The sequence below is a fragment of the Leguminivora glycinivorella genome, chromosome Z, assembly GCF_023078275.1.
Source record: "Leguminivora glycinivorella isolate SPB_JAAS2020 chromosome Z, LegGlyc_1.1, whole genome shotgun sequence".
Taxonomy (NCBI): domain Eukaryota; kingdom Metazoa; phylum Arthropoda; class Insecta; order Lepidoptera; family Tortricidae; genus Leguminivora; species Leguminivora glycinivorella.
In genome coordinates, this window is record NC_062998.1 from 24,382,481 (window position 1) to 24,408,174 (window position 25,694).

Genomic DNA, 25,694 nt, shown 5'->3' on the forward strand with positions numbered 1-25,694 from the left:
AATCAGTGACATTTATTTAGTTATGTTTGTTAAGAATATTGAGCTTTCAAGTCAAATTTTGTCAAGCTTCGATTTCTTATAATCGGATTCATGAGCAATTGAGGAAACTCCTCAAACCTTAACGGTATACGTATATTCATTTGTGTTGCCATCAAATAATTAGAGTATTAAAAGCAGTTTTAAAAAATACATACACATTTCTACATAATCCAACATTCGCAAGTAGCTTTCACCAGAACCGTAAGGCGGCGGTTTTACCACTTTGCCGGCGTGATGAATATACATATTTGTGTATTATATATGTGCTTTCTAGTGCTAACGGTTACTGATATTATCCGTGGACGGACGGACGGACAGATAGACATGGCGAAACTATAAGGGTTCCTAGTTGACTACGGAGCCCTAAAAACGATAGTACTTTTGGCATGTGAATGTGAATAAACCATTATTGATATTTAGGATGCCAGAAGATTAAATAGGTGTGCAGCTGTAGCACCCTATTAAAATTACGAGCTAAAGTTAGAATAGAACACCATTTTATTGAACTTTAGGTAAAGTAGTAAGATAAAAGGAAAAACATTATTTTATATACAAGCATTTATTTTATAATTAAACATAAATCTGGCAAACATTCAATAATGCAATCATAGCACTATAATATTTATTATAATTTATTAGAAATATGTTTACTATTAAAATTTGAAAAGATAACTTGAATGAAAAATAATTTGTCTGCAATACTTGTAGGCCATACAATAAATCGTGCTTTTAAAAATCATCTACAATTAGGCCATTTGCCACAACATTACACCGACGCCGAAACTTTATAGAATTTGTGATAAATAAAACAAAGCAGATGTCATTTAAAATATTGATTAGAATGGAATAATGAATCTCAGAGGTATTAATACAAACTGTATTAAATAAATGTGCATTGTATTTTTATCAGTTCCTTTTTAATAATAGTAAATAAGAAATGAATAAATTAACTGAATCAAACATCTTCTTTTATTGTCACCGCTTATTGTAAAATTAAGTAAGTTCCATAATATTTCATAGGTAATAAGGTACTATCAGCTGCAAAAGTATGGCGAATTTATCAATGAATTCATTTATAATTTCTCCGTGCACTTTTGCAGCTGATAGTGCTACAAACTCTTAAGAAAAAGATAAGTAACGTGTAGTCAGTTGCAAGGGCGTTACTTGATTGTAATACTCAAACCAACGTAAACGCGTCTTGTGAGCATAATTGCTGTGCATGCAGATCGAATAGGTACAAGTGTTTTCTATAAACTCATAGTCATACGTCTGAGTTATAAACTCTATAACCTCAACTTCCATTTTGGCACTACGCGACATTCGTTGGCCTTTCCAATATCACATGTAATTGTTTAAGAAAAGAAAATTGTGCTGTTATGTTAAGAAATAACGCATTTACTACATCTACTAGTATTACCTAACTATAGTGTTATATCAATATATATAAAAGTGAACAAGAGGCACTCTATAGGTTTACATACGCAGGTTAAAATAAGCGTAGTTCGTGAACATCGAACGTGAACTAGACATGAATACTGACACTATTTTACAATAGCTAACACCAGCGAATATAGATTACACCATTTTTGAAAATACAGAAATAGATTTTGTATACATGTCGCCTAGTCACAAACAGATTTTAACACAAAATTTGAAGTATACCTACCAAAAATTACACTAAGTGTTTACTATTTATATCATAGAGTATCGTCTTCCACAACATTGTTTTACTTTTGAAAACGTTAATCACATACGCTTTGACCACTGTTTCTCGACCACTGACTGAAAATGTTTGTGGTGCATCTAATAGCATTCCAGCACAGTTATTTTACGTTCAGCTCCCTTATCTGTTTAGTTTGAGAAACCGTGGCCATTAATACAAAAAAACTACATTAGCCAAACAACAATGAGTTCCTAGATTAAACTCTAACACCCATATTTTATTTACATTAAAGAGTTGTAATTTTAATCAAATTGTAGTATGCAGCTTTCGCAATTCATTCTTTAGGTTAAAGATTTACTATATATATTGTACTAGTAAATTGTACCTTATATCCTGAACGAATTGTAAAGATTCTTCTAATAAATTGTTTATACCAATATTCGAAAGCTGAACTGATGGGCACTACATCTCTAAACTAGGCGTATCGACGTTAAGATAGGTACTTATTTGTACGACTTAACACACTCAATATTCTATTCACTTTACATGCCACATGTTATTGTGTACGCATTGGCTATGTGTGTACCACTTAAAGGTAAAGACTGTCGTAGGTAGTGTAATTATACAGTCTTAACATAGGTATAGATAAGATAAACGAATATTCAGGACGCTTTAATATTTGGTATATACATTATACATACCATACAAGTTATCTGCAGCGTAATTTAAACTTGTTTCGAAAATATAATTTTAAAGTACATTCCTACCTAATAATAAAACGTTTCTTAATTTGGAGAAGTACTGACATAAAATACCGGGTGTGGTGTGTAATTTAACACGAGCACGTTAAGGCAACTGTCCCGTAATTCACCTAAGTAGAATGTGAATAAGTTGATGTCGATCAAATTCTGATTTTAAGTAGATAACGAAATTCTTTATACCTAATATTGTGTAGTTTCTTCTTCGGAGTTGTCTGAGAATAATTCGGAATAAATAATAACGTAAAGTCTGTGGCCAAGAGTAAGCCCATTTATAATTTAAAAAAAAAATGTTTTTTATAGTTAATCAAAATGAGCCCCGATGCATAATTTATGTTTTCGTTTAGTGAGAGCATTCTTTCAAGTTCTCCTTTTCACACAAAAAATATACTTTATTAAGAAAACGTTAATGCTTAGTACCTAAGACTAAAGAAGTTTAATGGCAATATTGTTCGATAACATTTGTTTTGTACTAGCTATACGGAATAAAAAATACTTGATTTTACAATTTTACAGATATAGTAAAGAAATAAAAATCTTGGGTTTAGTGATGATGATGATGAGTACAGAAAAAAAACAGACGGACAAAGCGTCGCTATAAGGGTTCCTTTTGTACCTTTTTGGTACGGAACCCTAAAAAGGTATAGATAAAGCCACGCGGCTCTGGTAATACCTACCTATAATATATATTGCTCAGAGCCCATGCATGCAGAACTACTATTAATACTAAAAATTAGAGTCATGCCATTTTTGTAACATTACTTACATTATTACATGTATTACAATTAATTAAAATTTATCAAAATATTCGTGTGTAACAAGGCAAACTCTGCTTTACAAGTATCAGGGTTATGTATGTATATGTTATGGACCAAGTGATAAATCGGGCACTATACATAATGCCCGGGCATTATGAATAATGCCCATTGTGAGTGGGCAGTTTGATAATAACTATTCAAATAATTAAATTGCCCGGGCATTATACATAATGTCCATCCTCTGTTGGGCAAATTAATAATAATACATCGAATAGCTGAATTTTGCCCGGGCATTATACATAATGCCCATCCTCTGTTGGGCAAAGTAATAATAGCACACCTAATAGCTGAATTTTGCCCGGGCATTATACATAATGCCCATCCTCTGTTGGGCAAAGTAATAATAGCACACCGAATAGCTGAATTTTGCCCGGGCATTATACATAATGCCCATACTCTGTTGGGCAAAGTGATAATAACATACTGAATAGCTGAATTTTGCCCGGGCATTATACATAGTGCCCATCCTCGGTTGGGCAAAGTAATAATACACACCAAATAACTGAATTTTGCCCAAGAATAGAGATTTTTTATTTTATTTACACAAAGAAAATTACACAGTATGAGAATAAATACTAATATTATAAATGGGAAAGTGTCATAACGTTGGCGGCCTGCTGAACGCCGGAATCTGGCTACTGCAGTCTCACCTCTCGACAACCTTTCAGCACTCTTTAAGTGTTGCTCTGTTGTCGCACCGTGTGTGCGGCCGTTTTAATAATAATAATAATAAATTCTTTATTTCGAGTAACAGTGTGACTCATAGTATTATGGTTAGTCTGCACTTACGAGCTATGTTAGTACTTTTTTTTTTTTTTTTTTTTTTTGCATTATTTTGTTTTGCAGGGCCCACTCAATGAGGTGGCAAGTCACCGCCTGTCTTTTACAATTGTGAGACTTATTGTCAGGTGCCCGATAGTTTCCTCCCATAGCCCTCTATCCAACTTATAAAAAAATAACCCATGACTTTAGCTCCCATCGTAGCACAAAAGTGCTGCACTGCAATCTTTGCACCTGGCGGGGACCATCTACGGTTGTATCATATCATATTGTGCGCTCGGGGTGGTATCCGCCTCGTGTATCCCTTGCCTTTAGATTAAAATGTCTTAAAAGGCCTTTGTGCTGTTGGCTTTGGCCCCACGCATGTCCACGATCCAGAGATATGCAAAAGACACACCAAATAGCTGAATTTTGCAGGGGCATTATACATAATGCCGATCCTCTGTTGGGCAAAGTGATAATAACATACCGAATAGCTCAATTTCGCCCGGGAATTACACATAATGACCGTCCTCTGTTGGGCAGAGTAATAATAAAACATGTAGCAAAGCTAATAGATGGATTGGCGCAGCTTCAGCAGACTTTCGTGCCGATCTGTTCAAGAGACTGTATGCAGTTTCATATCAAACTACGAAGGATACCGTCGCAAGCCGCCTGCAGTGCCGTAGGACCTCTCGATGTCAAGGATGGCTAAAATAGGACTGATTGATAAATGATTTAGAGTTAAACGACAAGTCCGACATAGGCCGCAGATCAGAGCTCGCTTCGAGCCTTAGTGAGACATAGATGATGTTGGGGGAGGGCGAGAGCCATAAGGCAGAGCTACCGGTAAGCGCTATCATAAAAGTGTACTTTCACGCATGGCAAAGATGGTGAAACGCCTAGTTTGTTTAGTAGGTATGACCAAGTGTCTCTTTCTCGCTAGGAGAGGGATAAAATAGCACTTTAGGTGTTAAAAAGCAATTGTTAATAAACTTAGATGATGAACTAGCTCTGCAGAATGTGTACGTAAATGGATGCTGTTCCTTTAAAAACATAAAATCACTATATGTTTTCCTTTCAGATTTGAGGAGTTCCCTCGATTTCTCCAGGATCCATCATCAGAACTGGGTTCTGATGAAAATGAGACCAATCTGTATGCATATACATTCAATAAAAAAAAAATCTAAATCGGTCCAGTAATGGCGGAGATAACGTGGTATAAACATAAAAAAATACAGACGAATTGAGAACCACCTTCCTTGAGATTTAAGCGGTTAAAAAGTATGCTTATGCAAGAAAGTGCAATTTACATTTCATTATTTGTTAGGAAACACCCTGTATAGTTATTAAACTTATTATCAAATTGCCTAACAATCACGTAGCAGTATCATAATGCCCGGGCAATGTGATAAAAATGGCGTTCATGCAAACTTGTTAAACTTATTATCAATTTGCCCAACGATTACGTAGCAGTATCATAATGACCGGGTAATGTGATAAAAAACGGCGTTCATGCAAACTTGTTAAACTTATTATCAATTTGCCCAACGATCGGGCAATGTGATAAAAAATGGCGTCTAGACAATGATTAATCACTTTGCCCAATACAGCTAGGCATTATTCATAATGCCCGGGCATTATACATAATGCCCTTATTAATCACTTGGTCCATAACATATACATTTGATAACATCAACTTCTTCACGTTCTTTCGAGGTGTTTGGACCATTATAAACAAAAATATACTCCTCAAACGACACCTTTATATGTCCAATAACTTGATAGGATTCTAAAGCCTAAAATTATAATTTCTCATACAATGTAAATATTACTTCTTCCTACTACTTCCTACCTTCGGTCAACAATACCTTCTGTGTACCTACACTTTACCATAGTTGGTAGTGTCTAAAATAGGTCATAAAAACCTACATAGTTAACCTATAGTAGGTATATTTAGGTTACTTTTGATATTGACTACGTTGATAATGATAACATAAATAATCTTAGTAGGTAAACTATAAAGTACAAGAAGTTTTTGGTGGTCGGAGCCCAGTAAACTAGTTACCAACTAACTACATACCCATCCTTTGCCTAACATATATACATAATATTGTTTCCGACCGACCTCCTGAGGTTTTGTGTACCTCCACACGTATATATAATTATCTTGTGCCAAGGATGTCATCATCATCATCATCATCATATCAGCCGAAAGACGTCCACTGCTGGACATAGGCCTCCCCCAAAGATTGCCACAATGACCTGTCCTGCGCCACCCGCATCCAGCGGACTCCTGCGACCTTCACCAGGTCATCAGTCCACCTTGTTAGGGGCCTACCCGCGGTTCGCCTTCCGGTACGCGGTCGCCACTCGAGAACCTTTCCGCCCCAACGGCCATCGGTTCTACGTGCAATGTGCCCCGCCCACTGCCACTTAAGTTTAGCGATTCGGAGGGCTATATCGGTTACTTTGGTTGTGTTGCGGATGGTCTCATTTCTGATACGATCTCGCAAAGAGACTCCTAGCATAGCCCTCTCCATTGCCCTTTGGGTGACCTTGAGCTTTCTTATGAGGCCCATTGTAAGCGACCACGTTTCAGTACCGTATGTCATCACTGGCAACACACACTGATCAAACACTTTCGTCTTCAGACGGCCAAGGATGTGGACTGGGGATATTCTGTCATATAAGTGCAAGTGCAAGCCGCCCACAGAAACACAACTTTAGGTACTCCTAGGTTAGGTACCCTACTGGGTAGAGTGTTATTTGACTGCGGTTTTCTTTAAGGTCAAGTAATTCCCCAGTTTTTGCGCTTATGACATTTTCAAACATAGTGGCAAAAGTCCTGATGGGGCGCCTTTAGTTCCTAGGAGCAGAAACTACTGTGATAGACGAATTGCAATCTGCATAGACACACTGGCTCATTCAGTTGTATGCAGTAGTTTTGGGTGACACAATAAATAAAATATTAATTAGTTTTGATACATAAATTATACATAAGTTATGTGTATTTAAAACATGAAAAACATGATATATTTAAGTTCTGTTGCGTAAAACAAATATTGATCAGTTTGAGGCACGTACCTCAACTACTAGACGGAGCATTCAGAAGAACTCATTCACCACATATACATAATATTATGGTTTTCCGTAGTAATTTAGTATGGGAACGCATTCACTTGATTCAGTTTATGTCAACGTTCGCAACCAGCACTCGTGTAATTTAGGAATACTATTTGTAGAAAATGAGTTTTAGGGTTGAGCCTGGGTTACTATGTAATGGAGTAAGATATTACTCAATAAGGTCGCTCAAATCAGTGAAATTTTCAGATTGCTGGTGACCAAGCGCTCTTTGTAATGGTGCTCCTACACTGGCTGTTATAAAATTTATATATATGTTTATATAAATGTTTGTATAAAATGGTGTGACAGGGACGACGCGATGGCGCGCTGTCCCTGTCACACAGTGTTATATAACATTTATAACAGCCCAGTGTGGGAGCACCATAAGCACCTCAATGCGGTGTCTGGGTAATAATCGGTGGTTTGAGGAGTAGATCCTAGAGTTATTTACTCGTGTTACACCCGGTATAACTAGGAGGTAAGGACAATACAATACAGTTACCTGTGTTACTTACGTGTGTCATAAGGAGAAGTGTGTCTGGCTTTCACATTTGACCCTTTTACTCATTGTCCCAGGTGTTTTTGCGAGTTCATTCTTTAGCTACTTGCTACTCACGATTAGTGGTAAACGTATGAACTGTCAGTAAACACTGATCATTGGTTTAAACAGGCAAAATCCGAAGGACAGACACAATTCCCCTTATGACACACATTTACCCGTATTGACCTTAGTTTATCAAATAGAGCAAGCAAGTAGGTAAATGACATATTTTAATAGAAAAGTTTACTTGGAATGCAATACTTTACACAGAAGTGATACACTATACCTACCTACTCATTTGAGGTTTTGACCCCGCTTTCGTATTTAATGCCTATTACATAGCTCGATGAACCTGCCAAACACCGCGTATTCATACTATTCATAGCAAATGACCTTAAATTAGTCCTTTATTTATTACCATTTATTCGTGTCAAATGAGGTTTATTTTTGTATCTAACAAGTTTTCTTCAGTGTCCTTTACACCATTCGAACCATACAAGACGTACAACTTTCTAATATTGGTCCGCTACAGAGTTGTGAAATGATCTAGCTTATTTTTAACTTATACCCTAAGCCTAGACTGAACTTAAACATATTACTATGCCTTGCGTGATATGTATTGCAATTATAGAGGCGCATTAAAGCTAAAAATGTATTTTTTCTAAGTCTTTCTAATCATCGCAGGACACCTAATATTCCTTCTTTCGTTAATCCTGAACTACAATGTTGTTGTAGGCTTAAACTTATTTAAGACAAAGGTATTTTGTTCAGGATCCGTTTATTAAATAGTATTTGTCTCCGGCCCATATTGCATAACAGGTTTGACTCTACATTGTGAGGATATGTAAAGACTTAGAATTAAGACAAAATTACACCTAGTTACGTACGTAACTCTATAATTAATTATTAACAAGTGATATGTTGATGGAGAGATCACTCCTCTTATTAATAATTCATAACATTTATCTATTAACAGTATAATCTCGACTAGATACTACATTTTACTATCCGAACTCCGAATACGAACTAACAAAACATACTGGACAGCGCAATTCAATACTTCACATACTCGTAGCTTAAAACTAAATCTGCTTAAATTTAACGTTTCGTAAATCATTATAAAAATAATCTCATAAGAAAATATTTGCGGTGTAACCTAGCGGCCATTCCGATCGACACGCTGTGCGTGCGCGTGCCTGCTCTCACAGTGCGCGATGTCGGGCACTACGGGACATCAAACTGATTTTTTATCCAATTGGGACAGTGAGGGACAAAACGGTAACGTAACTTAAATACATCTAAATTTATGAAAATCGTCAGAAACAAAGAGTACATAGTACATTACATGTAGTACCTTAACAATTGAACTAACATGTGTGTAGGAATATTTTACGATTCTGGTTCAGGACTGCCATCAATAGAAATTTAGCATTTTCTATTGATGGCAGATATACAACATATGTGTACCAAGGAGGCAATAAATCCAACAAACTTCCTTTCCCTTTTTTATATATTATTACGTGTTTTTTTTTAATCTGCGACGTTGGTCTCAAGAAACCTAAGAAAAAATTAGTAGGTAGCTAATATCTTGGATGGTCGCTTTTTCTCCACTGCCCCATTTGGATTTAAATAGTAGGTACTCGGGAGGTATATGATACACATTTGATAAAATAAATGAGTTATATAAAGGTCAGTGCTTGCTCAGCCTATCTATAAATTATACAGTGGTTTGGGTGACACAATATGAATTATTAGGTAAGATATTCATTGTTTTTTTGAGGAAGGGGAAATGTATACATTTGGTACATGCACGATTACTGATTAAATAATAAAAATCGTAATATTTCAAATGATAGGTCAACAAAATATGTTTTTCACCACACCAACTGTTAAAGATCAATTTTGCTATTCGAAAACAGATAGCAAAATTGCATTTTATTCACAAGAGTGCAAAGTAATTTCATACAAATTTTAACTTAATGCCTTGAGCTGGCTGGTAGAATTTACCTACAAATAATGATTTTGAATCATAAATATTAAACAGATTGCTGGATTTGATTTAGTTTGATGTTTTATAGTCAGTATTTTGTTCGTGTTGGTGTGGTGAAAAATTTTGTGTTTCACTCGGAGGCAAAATTTGTTTAACCTACGTGCCTTGAAATCCTCGCAACGCTCAAGATTCCACTTTTTGAACCACTCGCTACGCTCGCGGTTCAATATTGGAATCTTTCGCTTGCTCGGGTATCAATATTGGCACATGCGGTTAAACAACTACTTTGCCCCCTTGTAAAACAAATAACTATTTCTTGAACATGCTCGCAAATGCACTAATTTTGTATAAATAACAATACATATTTTGTCATTTTTTTGTGGTCTAAGAGATTATGATAATAAATTATTACTCAGTGTTGATATATTTTGTATTTATGTACTTGAAGTAGGACAGAGTAAGCTATATAATAAAACCGGCCAAGTGCGAGTCGGGCTCGCGCACAAAGGGTTCCGTAGCAGCAAATATAATAAACTTATTATGTCAATTTATACACCTGCCAAAATTACAGTTAAATCAACCTATCTCAAAAACTATAAGAGATACTTTGATCAAACCAAAAATCGTTGAAAGAGTTAATTAGCATGCATCACCTCTATTTTTTTTAGAATTTTATACCCCGTAGTTATAAAAATAGAGGGGGGGGGGGACATACTTTTTACGACTTTGAGAGCTGATATCTCAAAAACCGTTCACTTTAAGAAAAATGTTTTTTAGAAAACTTTATATCATTTTAAAAGACCTTTCCATTGATACCCCACACGGGTATGTACATCGAAAAAAAAATTTTCATCCCTCAGTTACATGTATGGGGGCCCCACCCCCAATTCTTTTTTTTACTATTTAGTGTCATAATTTTGTAGCGGTTCATACAACACATATTCCCATCAAATTTCATCACTGTAGTACTTATAGTTTCCGAGTAAATCGGCTGTGACAGACGGACAGACGGACAGACGGACAGACGGACAGACGGACATGACGAAACTATAAGGGTTCCGTTTTTGCCATTTTGGCTACGGAACCCTAAAAAGGACACTTGGTTAAATACCTACTCATGTTTATTACTCGTATATATGTAGCTCTATACTTTCTGTCTGTTTTTGTCCCATAAAATTGCAATATTCGCGTTTTTTTTAAATTGGCGAACAAGCACAGTAGCGTATTATGACTTATCGCGTCGCTGCGTCCATTTTCGCACCTTTTGTAGAAAGGGGTGCACCGACACGATAGGCTGTCACGCTACCGTTCTTGTCCGGCTAGATACCAAAAGGTATACTCGTAATTGTACCACTTCATAAAACTACAGGTATTATTTGCCCTGGTGACACATATTTGGCTAGGTTAAATATGAAAATAGCGAGCCAATACCAGAGAGAATTATTGCGAACGTCTTAAATCGAAAGTGCCTTGATGATGAGTTTTTAACTTTGGAGAGTATACTTACTTACCAGACATAAACGATTTTGTGAGTATTTTGATAGGGAGTGGATAAATATTATTACCATTAAAACTGGTTCGGCTGCAGTAAACATTATTGCACAACGAATATGGTGGACTCTGAAACCTAGATAGTTTGAGAAGCCGTATAAAGTCTATTCTAATGGGAAGATAGGAGTAATTTATAGGTAATGTAAAAAATATATAATAAAAAGATGAAAGCAGTAAAAGAAATATGGCCAATGCAAAGCACATTGTTAGGTATAGAAAAATTCATGAAAACATGATTGTGATAAAAACTTGCGATACTTATTGAGAAATAAATTGATTGAATGAATGATTGATTGAAGAACATGTATAAGTATGCTAACAGAGAGCCCTGTTTTATTTACTTTTTTTTCTCGAAAATGATATCTATTTTAACAAAAAACAGGTTAGACAATAGTAATTTACGATACAAGTGCGAAAAAAAAGAAGTTCGAAACGAGTGGCGTTAAATAAAAACTCTACCGAAAGTAGTCACACACTATTTTATTTTTAGTGTACCTAATATATTTGTAGTTGGTTCATAGGTTGTATTAAAGACTATGAGACATGAAGGGAAAGTACCAAATATCGCAGATAGGAGTACTTTGTTGAAAAAAGACTTATTTTAAAAAGTAAGTTCTGCATTCAAAGATTTTCTAAAAAAAAATTCTTATCCTGCTCCGTCTGCCAATCGAACCGACTTAAATATGAAAAGAATCAACCCTACTTTCAGCAAAATACCCTATCTGCGTTATTTAAGTCACTTTCCCTTATGTTCCACAGTCTTGGGACGCTCTGTTTATTTAGTGCGAAAAATAATGATTGACTTCGTACTTATTTACATTTAACAAACCTGTATATAAACAGTTTTCGCAATCTAACTAGCTCTTTTGGTAAAAACCTTGCATGTTTCGGAAAATAGCATTTATGCTCAGGCGTTATCCGGCTGTATCTAATGATAATGTAATGTTTATAGTGACTTTAGTTTATCAAGGGCTAATAATATTGGGACGTTTTACTAAACACACTTATATTATTTTTTTCTTTACCCATTGCTCCATTTAGATTAAATATAAGAAAATGTATTCATAACACAACATTGTGTCAAAGATTGCGTAAAATATCAAGTTTAACACAATATACCTAACAATTATGTGCTAGCAGAACACATAGGTACTTACGTTATTAAACATAACTACAAATGTAGCTTATTGATTTCAAAACTTAGATAGGTACTTAATGCTAGTATTTTTTCTGCAGCTTTTTTACTGCTTTATTGATTCTAAGAGTTCACTGCTATACAATATGTACTGATTTACCAGTGTCAAAAGTGACGTTCGGATAAACACATGACTCTTAGATATCCGACTCGTTTTGTATGTAGATATTGTAGATCCAATATTTAACGTATAAAAAGTTCGAATCTGGACGTAAATGGGCACATGGTGAAATAAATGAAATAAAAAAGAAGTTTTATGAATATTACTAATGTGAAACTTGTTGATCTGCCATGTGTGTCTTCTTATTAATTTGTTAATTTTCTTATTTTTATGAGGTTTTCTTTCATTTTATGCGGCGATATTGATAGGCGTATTTCTAAGTTTTACATATCCTATGAAAAGGGAAAGATTTCCCTGGCCACCGAAAACTAAGGAAGTGGGCAAAAAAATAAACAACTAGAAAGAGAGATTTTCTACGTCGTTACTGAATTACACATGTAAAAGCTAAGTGTTAATACTATGTAATAATGAGCAAGCCATTTCGCGCATGCAAACATACTTTATATTAATAACCGTACAATCGCCAAAAGCATGTATTTAAACAAGGTGACAGTCGCACAAAATGCATAATGGTATAAATAAAACCCTACGCATATTGAAACAAAAAAGTATAATCTAAATAAAAATTGGCAATACTTAAACTAAGGGAGATAAGGACAAATACTGAGTGTTTTTTATGACTTCACATTTACAATTTTTACACCTCCAGAATGTTTTTCATCACACTTGCAAAGAAACATTTTAAGATTAAAAATATAAAAGTTAACGATAATATTTAACATACCTATTGGCCACCATTTCGATTTAGTATAATAGGCAAGACGACTAAAAAAAATTAATTAGTCCGTCAATTAGATTATCAAGACACGTATTTGATTCTTTTTTTTTTCGTAAACGAAAATTGACGGCGGTACAGTGCGTTGAAGTTTCGCGTGACGTCATGCCTAGGTACAATTTTTACTTAGAAGTGACGTCACAAGGTCCGGAACTTGGATCCTCTGTATCGTTGTATTTTTGCATTAATTAGAAAAAGCGAAAAATATATGTTCAGTATTTTTGGACGATCCAACTGACGGACTAAACATAATATCATTTTTTTATGTGATCGTCATCCCTATAATTAAAAGTTAAATTACAAAAGTTACATGCTAACATGCAAAAAAAATATCACAATTTGGATCTATGATCAAAGTAACGCCGTGTCTTGCGTGGGCGACGGTCGCGCGACCGTCGCCGTCGCGTCTCATGCTTCCATATCGATAAGGTTTGATTTCGTATGCGCCGCATCGCCGTCGCCTACGCAAACCACGGCGTAACACATATTTTAAATCAAATTTTGCATTTGGTGTAGGTACTAAGTATAGTAAGTATTTTAAAATATGGCAAAAAGTCACAAAAATTAGCAAAATTACATATTCCACATTGGGCGTTAACATGTCCAACAATCCCTCGCTGATTCAATACAGATTCAATAAACGCACTCGACGTAAATATGTGTTGTACTTTCACTTCCTTAATGTATTTCCTAAGGATAGCAATGGTTTGTCTCGCGAAATCTGTCTGAAAGACAAAGTATTTTTTATAAGCAAGTGTGATGAAAATTATATTGTATTTACTTCTTAAACACTAGAGGTAGTGCTAAATGGTAAATCGTGATTTTATCCACGACTCTTGGATCAAGTGTTGACGCAATGATATCGTTAATTCGTAACCTTGCTGCTTTGCTCAACATTTCGTAAAACGGCATTTTTCAATGCTTTTCATCAAAAAGACATAGCAGGCCAGAGCAAATGAACCATACGATATGATATTTGCGTGAAACTTTCTAATCAATGTTCGCGAACATGGACACTAAATGTGTCAACAACATGTGTGTGAAGGGCGCTGCTGCCGCCGCGACGCCTAGGCCCAGCGTGTGCACCGACGGGCGCAATAAGGAACCGCTGCCAGTGCAATTACGGGGTGGTTCCGTTTTTTCTGAAATCAATGAAATAATGTAATTTGAATTATTGTGGTAACTTAACGAGATATATAATGTAATTAATAAGTTTCAACATCTACTACATTGTGTACCTGTAAACTAGCTACCAAGTCCAGGGGGCGCCAATATCGAACTTCTTGACAGACGAATTATTCCTAATAAACGCAACTTTGACCAATGACACATACTCGTTTATCTTATGTATTATTTAGCGAATAATTCAATTACTTATTGCGGGGCGTGTATTATCAGATTGTGTTGGCCGTCCTTTTAGACCCTAGGAGGTGTTTTTACTTTTTTTACTGCCTAAACACTTTAGTACAGAAAGTTACGTATTTCAAAGCCGGGCGTCCCCCGACGCCCTCGTACTTAGTTTAAAGAATCGGGCCACGCCTAAGCTTACGTAGTCGAAAGCCGGGTGCCTTCGGTGCCCTCGTACCTACTTACTTAGAGTTGGGTGAAGCCCCAGGAGGCCCTGCTAAGCCAGCATCATATTTAAAGAGTCCGGTAATCCAAAGTGCGCCTGAAGGCGCTCTCATACTTGGGCCGCCTTTTTTAATTAGTGCCCAGATTTGGTTAACCGTAGTGTTTGGCGCATAGTGATTGATTTCATAGTTCAAACTCGTAACATGTCCAACTCAGCTTATATTTGCAAATCGATTCGATAGGAGAAACATTTATTCAGCAAGTAGGCCACAGGCCGGGCACTTTTACACGTCAACAATTACAATTAGTACCTACATTACGTCAGACGCCGGGAAAGAAGGGCTTACAGGGCGAGTAGGTATTCGCTACGCTCAGCCGGATAGTGATATGAAGCCTGTAAGCCCTTTTCACGGCGAGGAATGTATAGTGCTTTTCTCAAACTTGCAATGAAATGGGCTAAAAAACTACCTTTAAAATCTTCCATTTTAAGAAATTTTCATACGCTTCATGTACTTTGGATTTCGGGGGCAAGTTACTCTTGTCTACTTCTGCCTTCGCTCGCAGTTCCGGAGGCGTATCTACACTTTAAATCCACATCCACTTTTGTCCAAACTCATTTTGAAATTTGAATATTTGATAAAATATTTGGTAAATCCAAGCAAACATAATTATATTTTTATTTCATTTCCGCGCTTAAGCTTTTTTAAAAACTGTTTGCGGTAACCTTTTTTAAACGGTCAATTCAAATTCCGCGACAAACTTTTTTTTTAATGTGTTTGAGGTAAAGTTTTAACCGGTGACATTTACCGCATTATAGTCTGGCAAAAAAGAGTAGAAATTAATAGGGGGCGCCACCGCCTATGTAAAACGTTTTCCGTGTTTTTTTTTTTTCAGTTGATGTTGTCCTAGGTATTATTTATTCTGTGGCGTTGTATCAGAATTTGACGAAAAAAAAGGGCGGGAAACCGAAACAGCAAGGCGGCTTTTTTGAAAATTTTTCATTAATTGGCTTATTAACCCTTAATTTGGCAAAGTCCGGTGGGACGGACAGGTGATAAAAAAAAATATTTCGCTTTTTAGGTAGAATTTTATTTAATTTAACATATGGAAAGTGACTCTTTTATGATACATGCTTTGTATAAAAATACTATTTGACCACTGTCAACACTCGTTTGACAGTTACTCGTCAAGATGGCACCGCATCAGAAGTCAACTATTTTTAGCAAAATATTTATGCGTTTTTTTTTTGGTTTTTGTAAGAACAGGGTATTTCTGTTGTATAAATAATAAAATATATTAAATAATAGTTGCAAGTGGTTATGTTTTCAATTTATTTCTCATTTTCTAATATTCATAATCATCATCTAAACAAGTTGTCCGCCGCACCGGACAGTGCCAAATATATACTAAATACGATTTGTCCGCCGTGGCGGACTATGCCAATGTTGCGGTGACACGTGTTGTAACAAATTATTATATTGTTTTGTTTATTATTTTGATTTTCTTGTTTTGGTGGCCTGCTTTTATGCTTAGATTTTTTATTTAATCCAACAGCGTGTGGTGCTGGACCAAGCAGTTAAAATTTTGGCACTTTTAGGTATACGTAGTGCGCGGATATTGTGAATGTTACATGTCGCGCGAGGGGCAATAAACATTAAAGAAAACCGGGTAGATCAAAATTTATAATTTCTTTGTCTGCCCCGAATATTGATATAACTAATTTCGGGTAGTTTTGTGTTGTTTACATCTTCGACGACATTTTGCTGGGACATCACTGTCACATCAGTCTGTCGTGATCACGGCCTGTGCAACCTGGCCAAAAAGTCGGAAAAAAGTTAAAATAATGATATTTGACTATAAATATGTGTCAGTTTGATTTTCATACAAAATTATTATATTTTTTAATTTTTAAAATAAATATATGTTAAGAAATACTTGTTTATTTTAAATGACCGTATGTTTGGCAGTGTCCGCCTCAGCGGACATATTAATTTATCCCAATATTTGGCAGAGTCCGCTGTGGCGGACATATTTTTTTTCCAAAACTAATAAATCTAGATTTTTTTAAATATTTTTCGGACGCTTTAAAAACACCTGTTATTCAATATATTAAGTAAAATCGGAAAATTTATGTCACCAGAGTCTCTGTCAAATTAAGGGTTAAGTCCTTTTTTACTAGCAAAACCTACATAATTTTGTCATCTTTATCATTAAAACTAACTACAAATTGAAATTCTTGAAATAAACCTTTGATGAGCCCGGGAAACGGGGGTGCGGGCGGCGGCCCCTCCCCCATGGAAACAGACACCGTCAAAGTTTCTTCAAAAAGAAAGAAAAACAAAGAAACACCGGATTCTGATGATACGTGCACATCACGTAAACAAAAAATGACTTACATACGAAGCAGGCGTGGTCTTTTCAAAGATCACAATCCTATATACGAAGACCTGACCAAAAAGGAATATGCCATTCTATTACAGTCCGATGCCAATGAGGCCACGCATAAAATTCCCATGGACATCCTCAAAGTTAATAGGATACTAAAAGAAGTCACTGGAGTTCAGTATGTTAAAGCAGCGGGTAACTTTTATGTAAAAGTTTATTTTGGTTGTGCCAAAGATGCTAATGCATTTTTATTGAACAAAGCTCTATTACAAGCCAACAACTGGAAGGCAACAATCCCCTACGATAGTATTGAATGCCAAGGAATAATTCGTGCTCCCGTTGATCTCAGCGAGGAGACATTACTTGACGAACTAAAAGCAGACTGCATGGTTCTCGGTGTGAAGCGATTTGCCAAAAAACAAGAAAATGGTCAATATAAACCGCTTCCGACTGTTCTGGTGACATTTATGGCTGCAACTAGACCCGACCACGTCATCTATGATCACATCTGGATGCCTGTACAGGAGTACATCAGGCCACTGCTGCAGTGCTTCCGATGCTACAAATTTAATCACGGTAGTGGAGCTTGCAAAAGTTCACAAGTTTGTTCCATTTGTTCGGCAGGACATTTTTACAAGGAATGTCCCACACCTTCTGACTTCAAGTGCTCAAACTGTAGTGGACCCCATTCGGCAGTTTCATATTCTTGTACGGTAAAGGCGGAAAAAATTGCTCAAATTAAGAACAAGATCAGTGGCAAATTCTCCTATGCTACTGCAGCTGCAGTAGCTGTTACACCTAAAAACAATACCAATAATACCTCAAATAGTAAGATGCAAAAACCACCTGCTAAGACACCTCAAGGACGTGCTGTGATTTCTGATATCCTGAACTCTGATATTGTTCTTAATGCAATTACCAAAACAATTGTAGAGTTATTGAAGAAAAAAGAAATCAATAATACTTCCTCTGGTCCTATCCCTATATCCTCCCAAATGGTAAAAGAACAGCTTTTAACAAGTTTCACAACTTAAATTATGGATAGGTTAGGTTTTAAAAAATTAAAAATACTTCATTGGAACTCCAGAAGTCTATTTCCTAAATTAGGTCATTTAATACATTTTTTACATAACTGTGATGAGAGTGTTGACATCATACTAATTAATGAAACTTGGCTGTCGCCTAGCAAAGTTATAAAATTGCCTGGGTTTACTGTCATTAGAAGAGACTCTAACCATCCCCACAGTGGCGTTGCAATTGCTATCCGTTCCAAACTCAGGTTTGGTGTTGTCAACACTTCATCACAGTACCATTTCCAAAATATTCTAATTACTGTTGACATTAATAATTTTTTTCTAGATTTGTTGTGTGTATATGCACCTCCACCTCCAAATGGTAAGTTTAGTATAGATTTATTAAAAGATTCATGTTCAAAGGTCATTATGGTTATAGTCAAATGATAAAAGTAGGTGAATCTAGTAATAAAGATGATTTACCACCTGTGGAACTGCTGGAAGCAGTGATAAACGCATTTTTTGCGTTGTAGTTTCCTCGCTATAGTTAGGGGAAAAGTTTTGTGTTACACTCGGGTGCAAATGTATTTTACTTCTCGTGTGTTGAAAAACGAGCAAGTGAAAGGATTCTATTTAGTTGAACCACTCGAGCGAAGCTCGTGGTTCAACAATAGAATCCTTTCACTTGCTCGTTTTTCAATTCCACACTCGGCGTTAAAATACAACTTTGTCCCCTTGTATAACAAATAACTAAAGCATTGTACATTAGTACCTACAACAGATCACCATATCGTCACTACTTTGAAAAAATCTCATATCTCACGCTGCTCCTCAAAGTTAAAACGCAGTAAGTCTATATGCATTTCATACATACTTACTACAATTTTCTTTTCATTGACAGACGAAGATACAAGTTTTTTTTTAAAGTAGTGGCGATATGTATAATATAACCTTATATAAAGAAAATTATATCTTGTTTTATTTTAAATATTTATTCAAAAGCGGATATCTGAGATACACTGAGTTATTGGTTATAAAGTACCACATTTCTCTGGAATACTTTTTTTTTAACTTGAATATGCTGTAGGATTCTTTTTCACTTTTATTTTGTACACTTTTATCCTTGCCCACTCGATTCCAATGTTTATTAGTCGCAATCAGCTTCTGCATTGTTTAGGCTAGAATAGAATGACTACTCCATTAAACCATTACGAAATCTATGGAAAATATTCAAAACTAATATTTAACTGAGATTCAACCACAATTTTAATTTTATTTTAATACTGTAGGCTGAGCCGCTTAAAAAAGTTGTGTCTGTGACTATTCGACGTACATTGCTGCTTTTTTTTTTTTGGGGATTTTATGGCCTGGTTACGAGACCTTTAAGGCAAATCTTTAATTTTATAAGTCACTGATTACACTGCACTACACTACACTATTGTTATGATTATTAAAGATTTTTCACGGTATTTTTAATGAACTTGTAAATTGGTTTGTATGTTTGAATGTCTTTTAGTAGAATATTAAGCGGTGGCGGGCGGGAAGAAAACTCACTATTTTGGAACACTTCACTTATTTCACTGGCAAGCACTAATCTGTCAATAAGGAAATTCTGACATTTGAATAAAAGATGATCAACGGTTCCTTGGGTTCCTTCTTCAGCTTCGCAAAAGTTGCAGATATTGTTTTGTACAATTCCTAGTCTGGCAAGGTGTGACGGAGCAGTATTGTGTCCATAGCGCAACCGGTTTATAGTGGTGATAAAGTCTCGACTGGCTCTTTGCAGGTTATTATACCATGGTCTCGTGGGCAAGGTTTCTTGTATGCTTCCGTACCATCTTCCTTTTCCTTGTTCTTGATCTTTGTTCCACATTTGTTCCCATAACATTTTAATAGATAAATTTATACAAGATAAGTAATCAGACATAGGAACATACATAGCTTCACTAACATCAAGTTCGTTAATACCTTTGAAGGCAACCTTATCTGCTGTTTCATTGCCAGTGATCCCTTTGTGAGAGGGAACCCACATAAATGAAACATCTACCCCTTTAAGATGACATTTAAATAACAATTCTTTTATAGCATACAAAATAAAGTTAGTTTTAAAATGAATTTTTAAATGTTTCAAGCCTTCAAGTAAACTTAGAGAATCACTTATAATTAAAACATATTTACAATTATTTACATTACCAATTCGCAGAAGGGCCTGATAAACTGCATATGCCTCTGCAGTAAATATGGTACATACTTTCTGCAGAAGAAAGCTCTGAGAAAATTTGCATTGAGGATCATAGATTGCACTACGTACACAATCTATGCCTTTGCTTCCGTCAGTATAAATAGTGTAGTAGTTATTGTCAGAAAGGAATTGTAACATATCTACATTACTAGTAACAGAATCAAGTATTTTAATTGGATGCATAATGCTATTATATAGGGAGGAGTAACATGGCCAAGGATATTGCTTTTTGATCTTACTAGAGTTATTTTCAATTTCCAGAAAAATTTGAAATAACATTGGAGAGTTGCCAAGGAGGAGACCCTCTCCAGTTGCCAAAGGACCTGACACTGTGATTCGATGAGGTAATATTTTTAACCGTCGCCTCATATCTCAAGAAGGACGGTTATCAAGTCGTCTGTATGTTTTTTTTTTTTTTTTTAATGTTTGTTCCTCGATATCTCCGTCGTTACTGGACCGATTTTGAATTTTTTTTTTTCAATTGAATGTATATGCATACAGATTGGTCCCATTTTTCTCAGAACCCAGTTCTGATGATGGGATCCTGGAGAAATCGAGGGAACTCCTCGAATCTGAAAGGCATACATATAGTGATTTTTGTGTTTTTAAAGGAACAGCATGCATTTAGGTACGGAACAGTGACATTTGGTGCAGTGGAACTGCTGATGATGGCCAGAATAGAACTCTTCAAATCTGAACGGCACGCTTATAGTGACTTTGGTATTTTTATAAGAACAGCATGCACTTTCATCCAGAACAGTGACATTTGGTGCAGCGGAATTGCTGATGATGGTCAGAACCGAACTCCTCAAATCTGAACGGCACGCTTATAGTGACTTTGCCATTTTTATAAGAACAGCATGCGCTTACGTCTAGAACAGTGACATTTGGTACAGTGGAACTGCTGATGGTCAGAACCGAACTCCTCAAATCTGAACGGCACGCTTATAGTGACTTTGGTATTTTTATAAGAACAGCATGCACTTGCGTCCAGAACAGTGACATTTGGTGCAGTGGAACTGCTGATGATAGTCAGAACCGTACTCCTCAAATCTGAACGGCACACTCATAAGTGACTTTGGTATTTTTGCAAGAAAAGCATGCATTTAAGTTCAGAACAGTGACATTTATTTATTTAGTTATGTTTGTTAAGCATATTGAGTTTTCAAGTCAAAGTTTGTCAAGCTTCGATTTCTTATAATATAATATCGGATTCATGAGGAATTGAGGAAACTCCTCAAACCTTAACGTTATACGTATATTCATTTATGTTGCCATCTAATAATTAAAGCATTAAAAGCAGTTTTAAAAAATACCTACACATTTCTACATAATCCAACATTCGCAAGTAACTTTCACCAGAACCCGAAAGGCGACGGTTTTTTTTTCTTAAAAATTATGTTGATAATATTTGTATTGTTAGAGTATAATAACTTGAGGCAATATCTTTCAGCAAGGATTAGTCTTCTTAAGATAAGTGGCATGATATGTGTCTCAACTTCCATGGCCCTTATGGGAGTTGAGCACATTGCTCCAGATATAATTCTCAGAGCTCTGTTCTGCAAAATATCCAATTTTTTTGCATGGGGACTATTTATATATGCTATAGCACTGTAATCATAATGGCTCCTTACAATAGCTTTATATAAAACAGATAGAATTTTGGGGTCAGCACCCCAAGATACTCCAGCTAGACATCTTAATATGTTTATACCTTTTAAACTGTTTTTAGAAATATATTTCACATGTTCTTCAAAAGTCAGCTTTTGATCAATGATGACACCCAGGAACTTTTTAGACCTTACTCTCTCAATAGTCTCTCCACAGTACATAATATTGCAAGTTGGATCATCATCACCAAAAATCATTAAGCTGCTTTTTGTAGCATTAATCTTTAAGTTTAACCTATTGTTGTAGTACATACCTAACTGATCTAAGGCTCTGTTCATATTATTTATGGCAATCTGTAAATTTTGGTTACTACTATACAAAACAATGTCATCTGCGAATTGGAGAATATTTACATTACTAGTATCTACATATTTACAAATTTCACATGTGTACAAATTGTACAGTAGTGGTGAAAGCGTGGCACCTTGCATAGTGCCTTTTGATGTTGTTCGAGGCCCATGTAAAATATTATTGAATTTAACAAATAATGTTCTGTTGCTTAAGAAGTTATATATCCACTGACATAGTTTGCCAGGTATTCCTACAACGGACATAATATTTACTAGGATAGCTGGATCTACATTATCAAATGCTCCTTGAACGTCAAGGAAAACACAAACAGTATGTGATTTTAAGTTTTTTGACATTTTCAGGTCGGAGATGAGTGAAATGAAACTATCAGCGCAACTTCGCCCTCGACGAAAGCCATACTGCAATAATGGAATGATATCATTAGCCTCCACAAACCAATCTAAACGGACTTTGATCATGTTTTCAAACAGTTTACCAAGACAAGAAGACAAGGAAATAGGACGATAGGAACTAGCCTGTTCTGGTGGTTTATCTGGTTTAAGTATTGGAATAACACACTGCGATTTCCATGATTCAGGAATAATTAAGTTAAGCCATAACGTATTAAGAACATCAAGAAACAATTTCTGGGCAGATTCATGTAGTTCTTTGATTACTATATAAGGAAAGTTGTCTAAACCTGGACTTGTGTTACGTCTGGAGCATAGGCTAGTTATGAATTCATGCCATGTAAATGGTTCCATTAAAAACTGTGAGTTATTATTGTCGTTGTTTTTGTTAAAGTAATTAGGTAAGGTACTAGTATCTTTTAAATTACTATTATCTGAGAGTTTGTCTAAAAATGGGGAAATGAATTCATCTTTGTAGGATCTAATATTGGACTTTACACCTTTAAATATTTTAACCATATTCCAAATCTTGCTTATAGGAGTAGTTCTGTTAAAAGAATGGCATAAATCATTCCAGCCGATTTTTTTCTGTTCTAAAATAGTCCTCTTTTTCAATGCATCTAGTTTTTTAAATGTTATGTAATTTTCCATGGTAGGATTACTTCTGTATAATTTTAAAGCATTATAGGATTTGATAACACTTTGCTCGCAGGTCTCGTTCCACCAAGGTGTAGGAGGTCTGCTAGCAAAATGAGCAGATTTGGAAAACTTAGGGATTGTTTTATGCATAAGTGCTGTTAGACGATTGCAGAATTCTGTATAAGTAGCTAATGGATCTGTGAAATTTATTGAGAAGTCTTCAAACATGGTTTTAGAAAGTTCAGTATATTTACGCCAATCAGTTCTTTTGAACAAAAATTTTTCAATAGGAGCATTGAGTTGGTACTTTTCAGCAATCAAAGATATTGTGGTTATAGTCGGGTAATGATAACTTCCCAAACAGTCGTCATGTACAGACCATTCACAAAGAGGTGTCAAGCAATCACTAGTAAGGCTGACGTCAATGGCTGAAGGGTTAGTTCTGGGACGGTTCACTGTAGTAAAACTACCATCATTTAAAATGCACAATTCACACTCATCAATAACGTCGTATAGGTCTTTGCCACGACCCTTTGTCGATAAGCAACCAAATGCAATATGGTGAGCGTTAAAGTCGCCGCCAATAAAGATAGGTTTAGGAAGATCTCTTATAGTATTGCGCAGCCTATTCAATCTAATGTGCCCATTAGAGGGAGGACAGTAAACACAAAGAATAGTTATATTACCACGTTCGGTGGATAAGGAAACAGCTATTGTTTGAATTTCCTCATAAAAAGTTGTATTTAAAGTATTGTATTTTAAGTGTGGTTTAATGAATATTGCAACACCATTATGGGGATTTTTAGATAATCTGTAGTGAAGATTGTAGCCAGGAATCTTAAAATTATGATGTTCTTTAAACCAAGTTTCATTGAGTAAGCATACATCAATGTTCTTTTCTTGTAAGAATTTAATTAGAAGAGGCTTTTTACTATTTGCACTTTGAATATTAAACTGCGCAATACGTAATTGAGAGTCTCCAGAGGGACCTAAATCCATTATGACAGATTCCTAACTAGCATCTGTTCTATTGCCTCTGTGGTGATTGGCACAGGGTTGGGGTTGTTGCCCAGATCGACAAGTGTCTGCACGAGGGCCAAACGTACAGATTTATCACGAATGATCAGGGCTTTGAGGTCCAGAGGCTGAACCTCATCATTATTTACAGTATTTACATTTTTATTTACAGTGTTTGTATTTACATTTTTATTTACAGTGTTTGTATTTACATTTTTTTTTACAATTTTTACAGTTTTTTGCAATGGCTGTTTTGGCAATGGCAAGGAGGGATATTCAGTTTCCGGGATTTTAGTTTGAGCAAGACTTGCGTATGTAATTTTGTTTTTCTTTTCTAATAATTTTTTCATCTTAATTGGACACTCTTTGGAAATAGCTAGATGAGGCCCACTGCAATTAATGCAGGAGATCTCATTAGGTTTGTCGCATTCTTTATAAAAGTGGTCACCTGAACATATCGAACATCTTTGCTTGCCATTACACACTCGAGCAGAGTGGTTAAATTTGAAACACTTAAAACATTGTTGCAGTGGTGGTACATAATCAAATACTCTGTAAGAAAACAGATCATATTGTACATTGTCTGGTAGTACATTCGATAAGAATGTTATACTGACTGTTTGTAGTGGAACGCGGTCTTGACCAATTTTCTTTGTGAAGCGTCGTACTGATATAATTTCGTAAGCTCGTAGAGCTCAGTTTACCGTATAAGTCCTTATTTGAAATATTTGCTGGGACGAACCTTATTATTCCTGTCTTTTCAATTTGGTTTGCGCTTATATAGGCTTTCATTTTGTGTTGTTCTAGGAACGCAGTGTTGTTCAAGAAATTATTTGCTGTATTATACTGTTTAAAAGTTACTGCAATTTTATTCGCGTTCACTCGCTGTATCGCCGTTACACCTTTAATGCCTGTAGTAAAGACATGGTTTAAATATATGGGGCTTTTATTGCCCAGCCTGTCCTGTGAGTCAATGTGCTCCACAAACACTTTAAAGTCTGTTGTGGTAGAGTTTTCTGGAAATAGTCTTTTATAATTAGGTTTAAAGTACGGTAAGTAAAGTTCATGCGAACGCTCACCGCCACCGCCATTGTCCTGGGCTCCATCGCGAACTTTGG

The 25,694-nt window shown here is 35.7% G+C and overlaps 1 protein-coding gene across 3 annotated transcripts in view; it reads right to left on the minus strand.

The window, feature by feature from the left end:
• Positions 1-12,445: 12,445 nt before the first annotated feature.
• Positions 12,446-25,694, minus strand: part of LOC125240648 (acetylcholinesterase-like) — an 89,333-nt gene continuing 76,084 nt past the window's right edge. For 2 of the 3 annotated variants that reach the window (XM_048148645.1, XM_048148647.1), the window contains one exon: positions 12,446-14,478. In XM_048148645.1, the coding sequence (XP_048004602.1) occupies positions 14,327-14,478 (152 nt within the window). In that variant the 3' untranslated portion in view covers positions 12,446-14,326. The remainder of the gene's footprint in view (positions 14,479-25,694) is intronic. The other variant, XM_048148646.1, reaches the window with a different exon arrangement.